Source organism: Ursus arctos, unplaced genomic scaffold, assembly GCF_023065955.2.
Source record: "Ursus arctos isolate Adak ecotype North America unplaced genomic scaffold, UrsArc2.0 scaffold_8, whole genome shotgun sequence".
NCBI lineage: Eukaryota > Metazoa > Chordata > Mammalia > Carnivora > Ursidae > Ursus > Ursus arctos.
The window spans coordinates 47,722,405-47,735,200 of record NW_026623100.1 but is presented as its reverse complement, the minus strand read 5'-3'; the positions used below and the strand labels follow the sequence as shown (position 1 = coordinate 47,735,200).

At 40.8% G+C, this 12,796-nt stretch overlaps 1 protein-coding gene across 1 annotated transcript in view; it reads left to right on the top strand.

Moving 5' to 3' along the window:
• POLR1A (RNA polymerase I subunit A) overlaps nucleotides 1-12,796 on the top strand; it is an 86,550-nt gene that overhangs the window by 32,229 nt on the left and 41,525 nt on the right. The window contains exons 13-14 of the mRNA XM_026481395.4: nucleotides 499-753; nucleotides 4,474-4,665. Of these exons, the coding sequence (XP_026337180.2) occupies nucleotides 499-753; nucleotides 4,474-4,665 (447 nt within the window). The remainder of the gene's footprint in view (nucleotides 1-498; nucleotides 754-4,473; nucleotides 4,666-12,796) is intronic.

Genomic DNA, 12,796 nt, shown 5'->3' with positions numbered 1-12,796 from the left:
CTGTTTGAGGCTGGGTGAGGTAGTTCTAAAACATGGGATTCACGTTTAGAGTAACGTACTGACATGTGACTGTGGGAGGGGGGATTCCAGAGGCCTGCCAGGCCCTTTCAAGTCAGGGGTTTCACAGTTACATGCAGATATGCTGTCTTCAGATGTGTTCATGTCTTTCCCTAGACCAATAGCCAGAGGAATCTAAGACTCTGGAAAGGCCGTTCCTCTCTGAAGAAGACAGAGTCTGCTGGGCAGGGTCCTGGAGCCTGCTCTGTTCCTTGAATCTCTGAGCCCAGAGCCAGGATCAGGGCTACAAGGGGCTTGTAGCTATTTCTCAGAGATTTCTGGGGTTTCACTCCAGACTAGAAATTCCCCTTTGATTTGGTTGAGTAAAACACGAGATGCACGGAAGCCGCGAACAGACCAGGCTGAGGGGAGCCCTGGGCACTGTAGAGAAGCTGCTGATGTTGTCACCGACCACCCCCCTTTGCTCTGCTCTGGCCTCAGGTGTGCCGGCATGTGAAGAATGGGGACATCCTCCTGCTGAACCGACAGCCCACCCTGCACAGACCCTCCATCCAGGCCCACCACGCCCGCATCCTGCCCGAGGAGAAAGTCCTGCGGCTCCACTATGCCAACTGCAAGGCCTATAACGCTGACTTCGACGGAGACGAGATGAATGCCCACTTCCCCCAGAGCGAACTGGGCCGGGCTGAGGCCTATGTCCTGGCCTGCACAGATCAGCAGTACCTTGTTCCCAAGGTAGGTCTGACCTTGAGGCTGTTCCGTGGTCATCGCTGGCACAACTTGGCACTTCAGGTCTGGGCTCTTGCCAGCTTCTGGGGTCAGTGGGTAGCTCCAGGGCAGGGGCCCGTGGAATAGAGGGTTCTGGCTTCTTCCAGGACACTGCTGAGGACGCGGAGAAAGTTACAGGGGGCTCCCAGCTCCTCGGGGCTCTGCTGCTTTCCACCTCCGTGGGTCTCGCTGCCCTTCTGCAGGAGAGATGGGACTTCTGCACACAGGCGAGCACAGGGGGCTGCTCGGAGATGTCCAGCGCCAGTCAGTGCCCTCCCCACCTGGGAACTTCTCTTCCCAGCAGTCACCTGCCACCCAGGGCAGCAGGCAGTGGCCAAGGGGCTCAGCGTCCCTCACACACACTGTTGTGGCTTCATGCCGAACCCAGCTGTTTGAGTTTAGCTCTCATTCCCTTCTCTGCCCACTTCAGCCAGTGCTGGACTAGTGAAGGGACTAAAAGTAGGAAGGAGGGGCTAAAGGCCCACTGAGGTCCCTTGGAAGTTAGAATAATATTTTACTAACTTGAAAATTGATTTTTTTGCCTTTTCACATAAATAAGAGCCGTCACTGTCATTGAGGTGGCAGTAAAAGCCACCATTCATTTGGCACTCCCTGTGCGCTGCTCTAAGCTGTTTGCAGACGTTCTCTTAGTCCTCACAACAACCTTATGAGATAGGTGCGATTTTCAGATGAGGAAACACGAGTGACTTGCCAGCCAGTGATGAGGCCAGGACTTGAACCCAGCACCTTTGACTCCCAAGCCTAAGTGTTCAGCATCGTGGGTCATTAGCCTCACTTACCAGGCAAGGCTGGGGCTGAATGAGGCCACATGGCAGTAGGTGGGTGGGTCCCAGGACTGAACTGGCTCTCTGACTCTAGAGGTGGGCTCACCTTTCACCGCCGCATACGCTGCCAGGAAGCCGTAGATGGTTCACTTGTGGCTGGCAGAGCGACCGCTGGACATGAGGGGAGTGGGAATGGAGACCTGGGGTGCTCTGAAGCTCTCAGACCAAGGAACTTGAATGTTCCATACTTCATTTTGATTGAGTAAAGTCATGCAAGGGCTTCATGCTTACGCCGTGTCCTTCAGAGGGCCGACCTGTTTGAATCCAGGTGTGCCTCAACATGTGGTCGCATGCCCACGAATTTTGGGTCAGGAGGCAGGAAGAACACAGATAAATAAGCTTACATCGATAAATTAAGTTCTTGGAGGGAAGAAATTTCTAGGGGATGACCCAAAGGTTCACTTCACTTTCCATCAGATTCCTTTAGTCAGCGGTACAGAGCTTTTTGATTCTTGATAAATTTCATTTAGTCCTCAGTCTAAATGCCAATACTTGGAATCTATTTTTGCTAATGGTTATAAAAATGCAACATGTCTTAAACTACTTTGGTGGTAAAGTCCTAAGAGAACAGGAGCTGGCTTTGTTAAACTAGGAAAGTCGTTTTTTGGGAGAGAGGGGGTAATTTTTCTGGGTGTGTCTTTATTTTCCTTATTTTCATTTCTCTTCATTTATTAACCTATTTCTTCTGATCCCAGGTTCTGTCCCTTGATTAACCATAGCACCCGATTAAAGTACATTTTATTTTATTGTTTATGTGTTTAGTAGAGGTGCATGTTATTTTCTTACTTAAAATAGGAGGTGAATGATACCAGGTCTTTCTTTCCTGAGAAAACAGTTAAACTTATCATTGATGTGTTTCTTTGTGGATTTTTTTGTCTGCTTGTTGTATTTTTTGAGGGCCAGTGCCTTGTGGAAAGTTTTTTTTTTTTCAAACAAGGTTTGAGAGTCTCCTGACTCTATCCACTTAGCCTGAAAATTCAAGTCACAGAATACCCTAATTCTCAAAGCATCCTGACCAAAGGCATTAATTGTAATGTCGTTTTGCTGTGATATTAGGTGGAATAGGATAGCTAACAATTATCTGGGTTTTTGACTGAGAGATCGTCTTTCTGATCCTAAGCAAGATTTGGGAAATGCAGAATTATAAGGAGGCCCTTAGTAAATTGCTTTAATCAGCATTTCTCCCTACAATTCATGATTATTGCATTGAAAGCAATTTAGCCATTAAGATAATTTTCTAGTCATGGAAAAATCTGGATGGAGAGAGGAGAAGGCACTGAATAGATCACATAACTTGTAATTATGTTCTTTAAAGGAAGAAAACAAAAGGAAAAATCTATATCTGCCCCCAAAGACTGTGGGATGAGGCAAATGCGTAATACTGGTTTGGGTTTCCACCCTCCCAAGCAAAATAAGACCTTGTCTTTGGAACAAGACGCAGAGTATAATTTTTTATTCATGTTCTTAACGCAAAGCCTTAGTAAGAGAGGTTGTGTGCACCATCTGACCTTGCCTTGTCTATTCAGCCTGTCTGTAATAATTGTCTTTGAGTTTATATAGAGCCTGTTGCCACAGTATGTACGCTATTTGACAAGCATCCTTTTTATCCTTTGAATTAGTACATGTGGTTAAATTCCTGGCACTTCTCCATGGCTGCATTTGTGAGTTCTTTTAGCCTTAGTTATGAAACGTGGCCATAATACTGGGTAGTATTTAACAAGTAATCAAATGATAACAATCTTTAGATCCAAAGCACAGATTTTTCTCAAGTTCCCATAAACACTGAAAAGTTTGCAAACACTGTTTCTTAGAGCATGTCAGTGGGCACAGCTATTTTTACGTTAGTGTGCCTTATGTTGCCATGAACACAGACCTCCAGATAAGTTGCAGGAGACTAGGGCTCAGAAAGTCTGTGAAAAGTTTCAGATGAGATGAAGGCACTGGGGCTTACATGAAAGCCCTTGTTGGGCATCTGGTAGATAACAGCTTTTATTAAGGCCTTGCCATGAACATGTGCTGCGTTGTGAAGAGACACTTTTAAGTGAGCATTCTTCTTTTTTATAGTCATGCACAGCAAGGCCCTCTCAAGCCTCCCGAGGTTCCTTTGGCGGAACCCCTACCCCTTAGAGAGCTGACACTTAAGTCAGTAATACTCAGGGCTCTGTAATACTGACCCTGAAAGATCCTTTCTGACCATCCCCCTGCCTCTAATTTATATGATGACCTATCTGTTCTTTTCCTCCATGATATTTAAAACTCTTTGTGATAATGTGTTCGTCCATGCATTTGTTAGTTTTTCCTCACCATAAAGGATCATGTCTGTTTGGTCCACTAGAGTAGATTGGAGGGCTAACCCAAGTGCCTGGGCATACAGTATTCTCTCAATAAATATTTATTGAATGGATGACTGATTTAGAGGAAAACCAGGCCAGAAATGTGTGAAAAATACTGAAGCATAAAACCAAAATATAAAAGCAAGAACACAGCAATCTGCAGCTAGGCCAAATTTACGCAAAGATGCCAAAAATACACTGGAGTAACTAGAACCAGATGGGATTATGGAGAGAAGGCTTGGGGAACTGGATGAGTTTGGAGCTGTTTTGATCTAGAACACTGGGCAAATGGTAAAGGTGGAAGCCGGTCAGGAAGCCCAGGTCACGTGCTTTGGGAGGCAGTTTGCTCTCCAGATGGGAGGCCCAAGCCTGGGTCTAGTGAGGCTGTGGGCAGGACAATACAGGAGTAGAAGGGAGCGCTGTTGCTAGTACGTGGCTTCCAAGCAGATGATTAGGAATTATGCTGTGATCTCATATTTTCCTTCTTTCTTACCTGTTTTGGTTTGTAGGATGGCCAACCATTGGCAGGATTGATCCAAGATCACATGGTTTCGGGTGCAAACATGACCATTCGAGGTTGCTTTTTCACTCGGGAGCAATATATGGAGCTGCTGTACCGAGGACTCACAGACAAAGTGGGGCGTGTGAAGCTCTTTCCTCCTGCCATCCTGAAGCCCTTTCCACTGTGGACAGGAAAGCAGGTAATTGGGAAGGAAAAAAAAAAAGGAAACAGGCCACTCATATAAAAGGTCTCATTCCCGGTAGAGTCCAGGCCAGATGTAGAGAAATGGCAAATCAGATGGTCTGGAACTGAACCGCAGTATCCCCGTGGTATGCCTGTATGATCTATAGGACTTTCTCTTTGGGGGGTTCCTGAGTCTGGGTGGTTTCAGGAGAGTGTCTGCGAAGAGTGGACTGCACAGTGTCTGTCCTCGATGTCCTCATAATGCAGATGTGGTGGTAGGAGGTGGTGGTACTGGTGGTGGTGGTGGTAGTCACAGTTTCGTTGGGACGGGCCAAGTGCTTTACTCAGTGCCGTAGATGTGTTACCTTAGTTAATCCTCACAACCAACCTGAGATGCGGAGACCATGATTATCACCATGTAGCAGAGGAGGGTACTGAGGCCTTAGAGACCTTAAATGACATGCCGAAGTCTGTAGGAAGCAGGGATGGAATTCAAACCTGGGATTCCTAACTCCGAAGACGTCACGCTATGCTTCCTGTCAAAGTAATGAAATCATGGTATATGTGGCCATCAAATAATGAGGTACAGTAGAGCGTGTGTTTCTACGATTGGCCTGGTCTCCAGGTTTAGCCTCAAGGCCTGACTCCTAATCAGCTGTGTGATCTTGGCCTCTTGGGCCCCCTTTCTTCATCTAGAATACAAAGAGTTCGGGGTGATAATCTCTAAGGTCTCTTCCTGCTCAGCAGTTCTTTAAGTCTGCACACCTGCGACCTGACTGCTTTTTAGTTGTTAGCCCAACCTCGCTTTCTGGGACAACCCTTACTTGTCACGAGCTATTACCGTGTCTATATATTTTTTAATTCGGTTTGCTCAAGTTTTGTTTAGAATTTTTTTGCTTCGGTGTTTGTGAGAGAGACCTCATTTTCCTGCACTTCGCTTTATTGTTCTTCGAAGATACTGTGTTTATTATTCCTAGAAGGTTGTGGCTGCCCTGCATTCAAGCAGTTTTGTACGCTTTTTATCATTTCTCATTGCATGGATCAGTGCCGTTTTTCCAGCAGCATTTGCTTACTTCGTGTCTCTATATCACATTTTGGTAATTCTCACAAAATTTCAAACTGTTTCATTATTGTATTTATTATGGTGATCTGTGATTAGTGATTACAACTCAAAGCTCAGATGATGGTTAGCATTTTTAGCAATGAAGTATTTTTTAAGAATTCAATTTAGTTAATATATAGTGTATGATTAGTTTCGGAGGTAGAATTTAGTGATTCATCAGTTGCGTATAACACCCAGTGCTCATCACATCAAGTGCCCTCCTTAATGCCCATCACCCAGTTACCCCATCCCCCCACCCAGCGCCCCTCCAGCAGCCCTCAGTTTGTTCCCTGTAGTTAAGAGTCTCTTACGGTTTGCCTCCTTCTGTTATCTTATTTTTCCTTCCCTTCCCTTATGTTCATCTGTTTTGTTTCTTAAATTCCACATATGATTGAAGCAATAAAGTATTTTTAATTAAGGTGCATACATTGGCTTTTTAGACATAATGCTACTGCACACTTAGTAAGCTACAGCACAGTGTAAACATAACCTCTCCGTGCACTGGGAAACCAGAAATTCATTTGACTCACTTTATTGTGATAGTCGCTTTATTGTGGAGGTCTGGATCTCAACCCACAATATCCCTAAGATATGCCTGCACTGATCTGTAGTTTTCTTCTCTTGTAATATCTCTGCCTGGTTTTGGTATCAGGGTAGTGGAGGCTTCATAGAATGAGTTGGGAAATATTTTCCTCTTCTTCAATTTTCTATAAGTTTGTGCAGTATTGGTATTGTTTTTTTCTTAAGTGTTTGGTCGATTTAGCCCATAAATCCATCTGAAATTGAAGTTTTCTTCATAGGAAGGTTTTTTAACTAAAATTTCTTTCTAATACATATCGGGCTCTTCAGGTTATCTGTTTCTTCTTGAATGAGCCTCAGTACTTTGTTTTTTGAAGGAATTTATCCCATCTCATAAGTTGTTGAATTTATAGGCATAAAGTTATTCATAATATTTCTCTACTCTTCTTTTCTGTCTATAGAATCTGTAGGTGGGTCAGCTCTCTCATTTCTGATAGTGGTGATTTGTCTTTTTTTTTTTTTAAAGTAATCTCTGTACCCAGCCTGGGGCTCAAACTCATGACCCTGAGATCAAGAGTTGCATGCTCCACTGACTAAGCCAACCAGGTGCCCTGATTTGTGTCTTTTTTCTTTTTCTGGATCAGTTTGCTTAGAGACTTATTAGTTTTGCTCTCAAAGAACTTTCATTGACTTTCAAAGGCTTTCATTGACTATCTCTATTTTTCTGTTTTCTATTTCATTGATTTCACTTTGATCTTAATTTTTCTTTTCTTCTCTTTACTTTGGGTTCGATTTATCCTTCGTCTCGTCATTTAAGGTTGAAGCTGGAATCATCGTATGAGACCTTTTCTTCCTTTTTTCTGTATAGGCACTTCATGAATTTTCCCCTTAAATTCTGCTTAAGTAGCATTGCATAAATTATGTTGTATTTTCATTTTCACTCAAATACTTTCTAATTTACCTTTTGATTTCTTTTTGATCCATTAGTTAATTAGAAATCCATTATTTAGTTTCCACATATTTAGAGATTTTCCAGATATCTTTGTTACGGATTTCCAATCTAATTCCATTGTGGCAAGAGAACATACATTGGGTGACTGGAATCCTTTTAAATTTATTGACGTTTGTGTATGAGATTATGTTTACTATGGTGTATCTTGGTAAGTATTCTGTGTGCCCGTAAAAATAATGTATACTCAACTGTAGTTAAGTGGAGTGCTCTAAAAATGTCAGGGTCAGTTAATAAATAGTTCAAGTCTACTCTGTCTGCTGATCATTGTCCTTCATTGCCTAGTGTCCGTTGTCTTGAAAACCACTGTTTCGTGTTCATGTCTGCTTTTGTTGCTGTTTTTGGTGGAAGAGTCGAGTCATTGGGTCACTGTTGCTCTATCTTGGCCAGAAGTGGAAATCAGTTTAACAGAATAGATGGGGAATTTTGCAATTTAAGATTGAAATCTAGAAGAATAGATGGTTTAGTTCAAGGAGTGGTAAGCTTTTTCTGTAAAAGCCAGACAGTAAATATTTTAGGCTTTGCAGATCAGATAGTCTCTGTTGCAGCTGCTCAGCTCTGCAGTTGTAGCATGAAAGCCGCCATAGACAAAACATGAATGAGTGAGCATGACTGTAAGCCAATTAACTTTACTTACAAAAACAGGTAGTAGGCCAGATTAGGCCTACAGGCTATGGTTTGCTGACCCCTGACTTAGTTGGCTGTATGTATTTGTCTACTTTATTATTTCTATTTCTATTATTTTTATTATTTCTCTTTATATGTCTTCATTTTGTAAGCCATCTGAAGTTATCTTGGAAGTGAATGATTATGTTTTAAGTAATTAAGTGTCCAGAATTTATTAGCATTTTGTTTAAACATAAGCTGTGTGTTCAAAATAGAACTAAATGGTGGACAAAGAATATATATCCAGAGCCATAAATATGTTGATTCCCTTCAATCTGGGAATTCCGCCAAAGGAAACAGTCTGAAATGTAGAAAAAGCTATTTGAAAAAAGCACTCCGTTACACCATGGTTTATAGTGGTGGAAAATTAGAAAAACCTGGATACTTAACATTGGCTCTAAGGAAATTGTGGAACATCCATTTGTGAAGATATTATGTAGCTGTTTAAAATAGTGCTTTTAAAAGACCACATAGCGAGCAGTCTGGGAAATTTTCTGACCTAATGTTGAAAGCAGAAATATCTACAGCATTCTGTGTGCGGTCACCATCACAACCGTGTTAAGCATGTACATGAGAAAAAGCGTGGTAAGAAAAAGATCAGAATGATGGAATAATTTGGTTCATGTTAGGAATAATTTCTTTTTCATTTTATAATGTTTCTGGGCTAAGATTATTACTATTTAATTAAATAAAACTAGGTTTTACTTGTGTCACAGTTGAGATTTTTCAGTATTTCTTTCGAGGTTGCCACAGGCTGTTACTTATTTGCAAGTAGGTGTAAAAGAGAAGAATGACTGCCCTGCATAAGAATTTGTTGGTGGCTCAGTCTGTTTCTGCAGAAAACAGCCACATGTAGAATCAGGAGATAAGGAGCTTAGCTTGGGCAGTTTATTTGTACCGCCCCAGAAAATGAAGTCTTAGGCTCCTTCTCCAGGGCATTTCACGCAGCGTCTTGAGTGCTTCTCTTTCCATTTAAGAATCTAAGGTCTCAGCATTTGTTGAAAGAGCGTATAAGGAAAAAGGATTTGCCTGCCATTGCACATCTCAAGTGTGCAGCTCAGTGAATGCTCGCAGGGTACACCTTTGTAAAGTGTCAGCCACATCAGAAGGAGAATCTCACCAGCACTCCCAGCAGACCCCTGCAGACCCCATCTGTTTTCACCCCTCCCTAAAGGTAGCCCCCTAACCTGACTTCTAACTATAAGTACGTTTTGTCTTCTCTTTTTTTTTTTCTTGAACTTCATATAAATGGAATGGTCAGTCATATCTCTGTGTAAGTCATTCATGGTATCATCTAGCAGGAGTTCCTTCGTTTTCATTGCTGTACACCATTCCATTATGTAACTATACCCTCATAACGTTTATCCTTTTACTCTTGAACGACATGTGGCTTGTCTTCATTTGGCTATTACAAATAGGGGTACCATCACCATTCTTGTATATATATTTTGCTGAACATATACATTCATTTTGTAGGCTAGATACCAAGGAATCAAACTGCCGAATCATAAGATCTGGGTTTAACCTTAATAGATTTATTAATAAACATTTTTACAAAGTGCTTAGGGCACTTTACAGTTCTACCGGGAGGGTGTGAGAATTCCAGTTACTTCTTATGCTCAGCGGAAGTTGATATTATCGTACCGTTTGTTTGCTTCTATTAGTTTAATTTTAGCCATTCAGATGGGTGTATAGTAGCACCTTGTTGTGGTTTTAATTTGCATTTTCCTAATGACAAGTGAGGTTGAGCACGTATGCTTACTGGCCATTAGGGTATCATCATTTGTGAAGTGCTTATTCAAGTCTTTTTCTTGTTTTCTATTCCACGCCATTTTCTTATTAATAGGTAAGAGTTTTTTATATATATTCTTGTGTTTGTCCATTGCCAAATTTTTGCCTTTTTACCTAGTGCTATTTTCTAATGATCAGAGCTATTTTTTTTAAAGATCTTATTTTTTTGAAAGAGCAAGAGAGAGCACGAGCTGGGTGAGGGGCAGAGGGAGAAGCAGACTCCCCACTGAGCAGGAAGCCTGTCGTGGGGCTCTATCCTGGGACTCCGGGATCATGACCTGAGCTGAAGGCAGACGCCTCACCAACTGAACCACCCAGGTGCCCCGGTCAGAGCTATTTTATTAATATAATTCACCAGTATTTGCCATTCATAGCTAGTCCTATGTAAGAATGCCTGTCTTGAGTGCACAAAGGTATTCCTCTGTGTTATTGTCTAGTAGTTTTACTGTTTTACTTTCACACTTAGGTCTACTTGTCTGCCTGGAGTAGATATTTGTGGGTGTGTATGATATAAGGTAAGGGATTCCTTTTTTCCCCATGTGGCTATCCAGTTAATATAACATCATTTGTTGAAAAGACTAGCATTTTTCCACTTCTCTTTAGTATCTCCTGTGTCATAAATCAACTAGTCACATACACGTGGGTCTCTTTCTGGGTTCTGTTCAGTTCCATTGGTCTGTTTGATTCCATTGTACCAGTACCATGCTATCTTAATTATTTTAGCTTTATAATACTGATTTCTGATAGTAAAAGTGTCCAGCTTTGTTCTTCAAGACTGTCTTGAATATACTTGGCCCTGTGTATTTCCATATACAGTCAGCATGTAAATTTCCACAAAAATAATACCTGCTAGGATTTTTATTGGGATTACATCGTACCTTTAGATTACTTTAGGGAGAATCAACATATTTACAATATTGAATCTTTCAAATTATGAACATAGTATGTCCTTCAACTATCTAAGTCTTTTATATTTTCCATTAAATTGATTTCTGGGTATTGCTCTTACAGATGGTATTGTTTATTAATTCTAATTATTTACGATTGGGATGTAGAAATACAATTTATTTGTGTATATTGTCTCTGTATTCAACAACCTTCCTGAATTCAGTTATTAGATCACTGCCTTTCAAATTCTTTTAACTGCAGAAGTAACAAAAGTTTGTTATTAAATAAAAACACAGTGGGGGCACCTGGGTGGCTCAGACGGTTAAGTGTCTGCCTTCGGCTCTGGTCATGTTCCCAGAGTCCCGGGGTCAAGCCCTGCATCGGGCTCCCTGCTCGGCAGAGAGTCTGTTTCTCCCTCTGCTCCTTACCCCACTTGTGCTTTCTCTCAAATAAATAAATAAAATCTTTAAACACACACATACACACACACACTGTGTGAAAGGAAATGTGAAAGGAAAAATTCCCTCCCTCCCCAACCGCACTCTCCGTGTCCACACATACTCTCAATAGAAAGTAATTAAGAATGGGGTATTATACCTGCTCAGGAGAACCATGAATCATGATTAAATTTGACATTCAGTTTTGAGCTTATATTTTAAACCTCTTTATCCATGACGTCCTCGTACCTTAGGCATGAGTTTTCCTGACCAGCAGGTACATGGACGTTTTTTCACTTATTTTTAACATGGCTTACTTTGAGTGAGCCACCAGGCCTTCCAAAGGGAATTCCATTATTTCAAGCAGTCTGTATTTTTAATTTGGACCACCCTAACACACTCTGAATGTGGCAAGAAGGTCATTTAACTGCCTGCATGAGCTAGGTTAACAGGCAGAACCGTTCTTAAAATTGCTTTGTGATGTATTTAGTTCACTTAATGACATATTGTGGGGCTCATTCTGTATCCATATATGTAGAGCCACGTCATTCTTTTTAACCCATTCTGTGTTGTATCCAACGATACGGATACACCATAGTTGATTTAACTGGCTTTCTTTTGGCAGACATTTACATCGTTCCCTAGTTTTTACTGTTTTTCCTAGTGCTATAGTGAGCACCCACTTAACGTTTATACTCGTGTACTTTCTTTGGATTATATTTGAGACAAGTTCCCACGGTGTGATTGCTGAGTCAAAGGGTATATACATTTCAAAACTTTTTTTTTTTTTAAGAAATCCTTGTAACTTTTAAAACATTTTTAAAGTTCAATAGAGTCTTAGTATAAAAAAATTCATTCATTATTCTCATAGATACTGCTACCCTTCACAGTTTAAGAAAACGTTGCTGATGGTCTTTTCTCCTTAGCATAAGAGATGACCAGAAAGTAAATTAAACATTTCTAGAATGTTATTGCTGGAAGAGGCTTAAAATCCTCTTATCTGACTCCTGTGTTTTTCTTATTGAGATATAATTCATATTTAACATAAAATTTATGATTTTTAAAAGGGTATAATTCAATGATTTTTAGTATGTCTGCTCTGTTGTGCAACAATCACCACTAGCTAATTCCAGAACATTTCCATCATCCCTAAAAGAAACCCTGTACCTATTATCATCAGTCCCAATTCCTCCCTCCTCATTCCCAGGCAATCACTTTCTGTCTCTCTGGATTTGCGTATTTTGGACATTTCTTGTAAATGATATCATACAACTTGTAGCCTTTTGTGACTTGCTTCTTTTACCTAATATAATACTTTTAAAATCCACTCATGTAGCATGAACAGTACTTCATTCATTTTTTATGGCTGGATGATATTCCATTGTATGGAAATACCTCATTTTGTTTGTTAGTTGATAAATGGATAATTTAGGTTGTTCCCCTCTGTGATTATTATAAATAAAGCTGCTGTGTATATTCATGTACCAGTTTTTGTGTGAATATGTATTTCAGTTCTCTTGGCTATATAGCTAAGAGTAGAATTCTGGGTCATGTGGTAATGCTATTTTTAACTTTTTTGAGGAACTACCAAACTGTTTTCCAAAACAGCTGTACCATTTTACATTCCTACCAGCAATGCATGAGTATTCTAATTGCTCCATATTCATACTAACACTTGCTTCTTTCTTTGTCTTTCTTTCCCTTTCTTTCTTTCTTCCTCTTTTTCTTTCGCTTT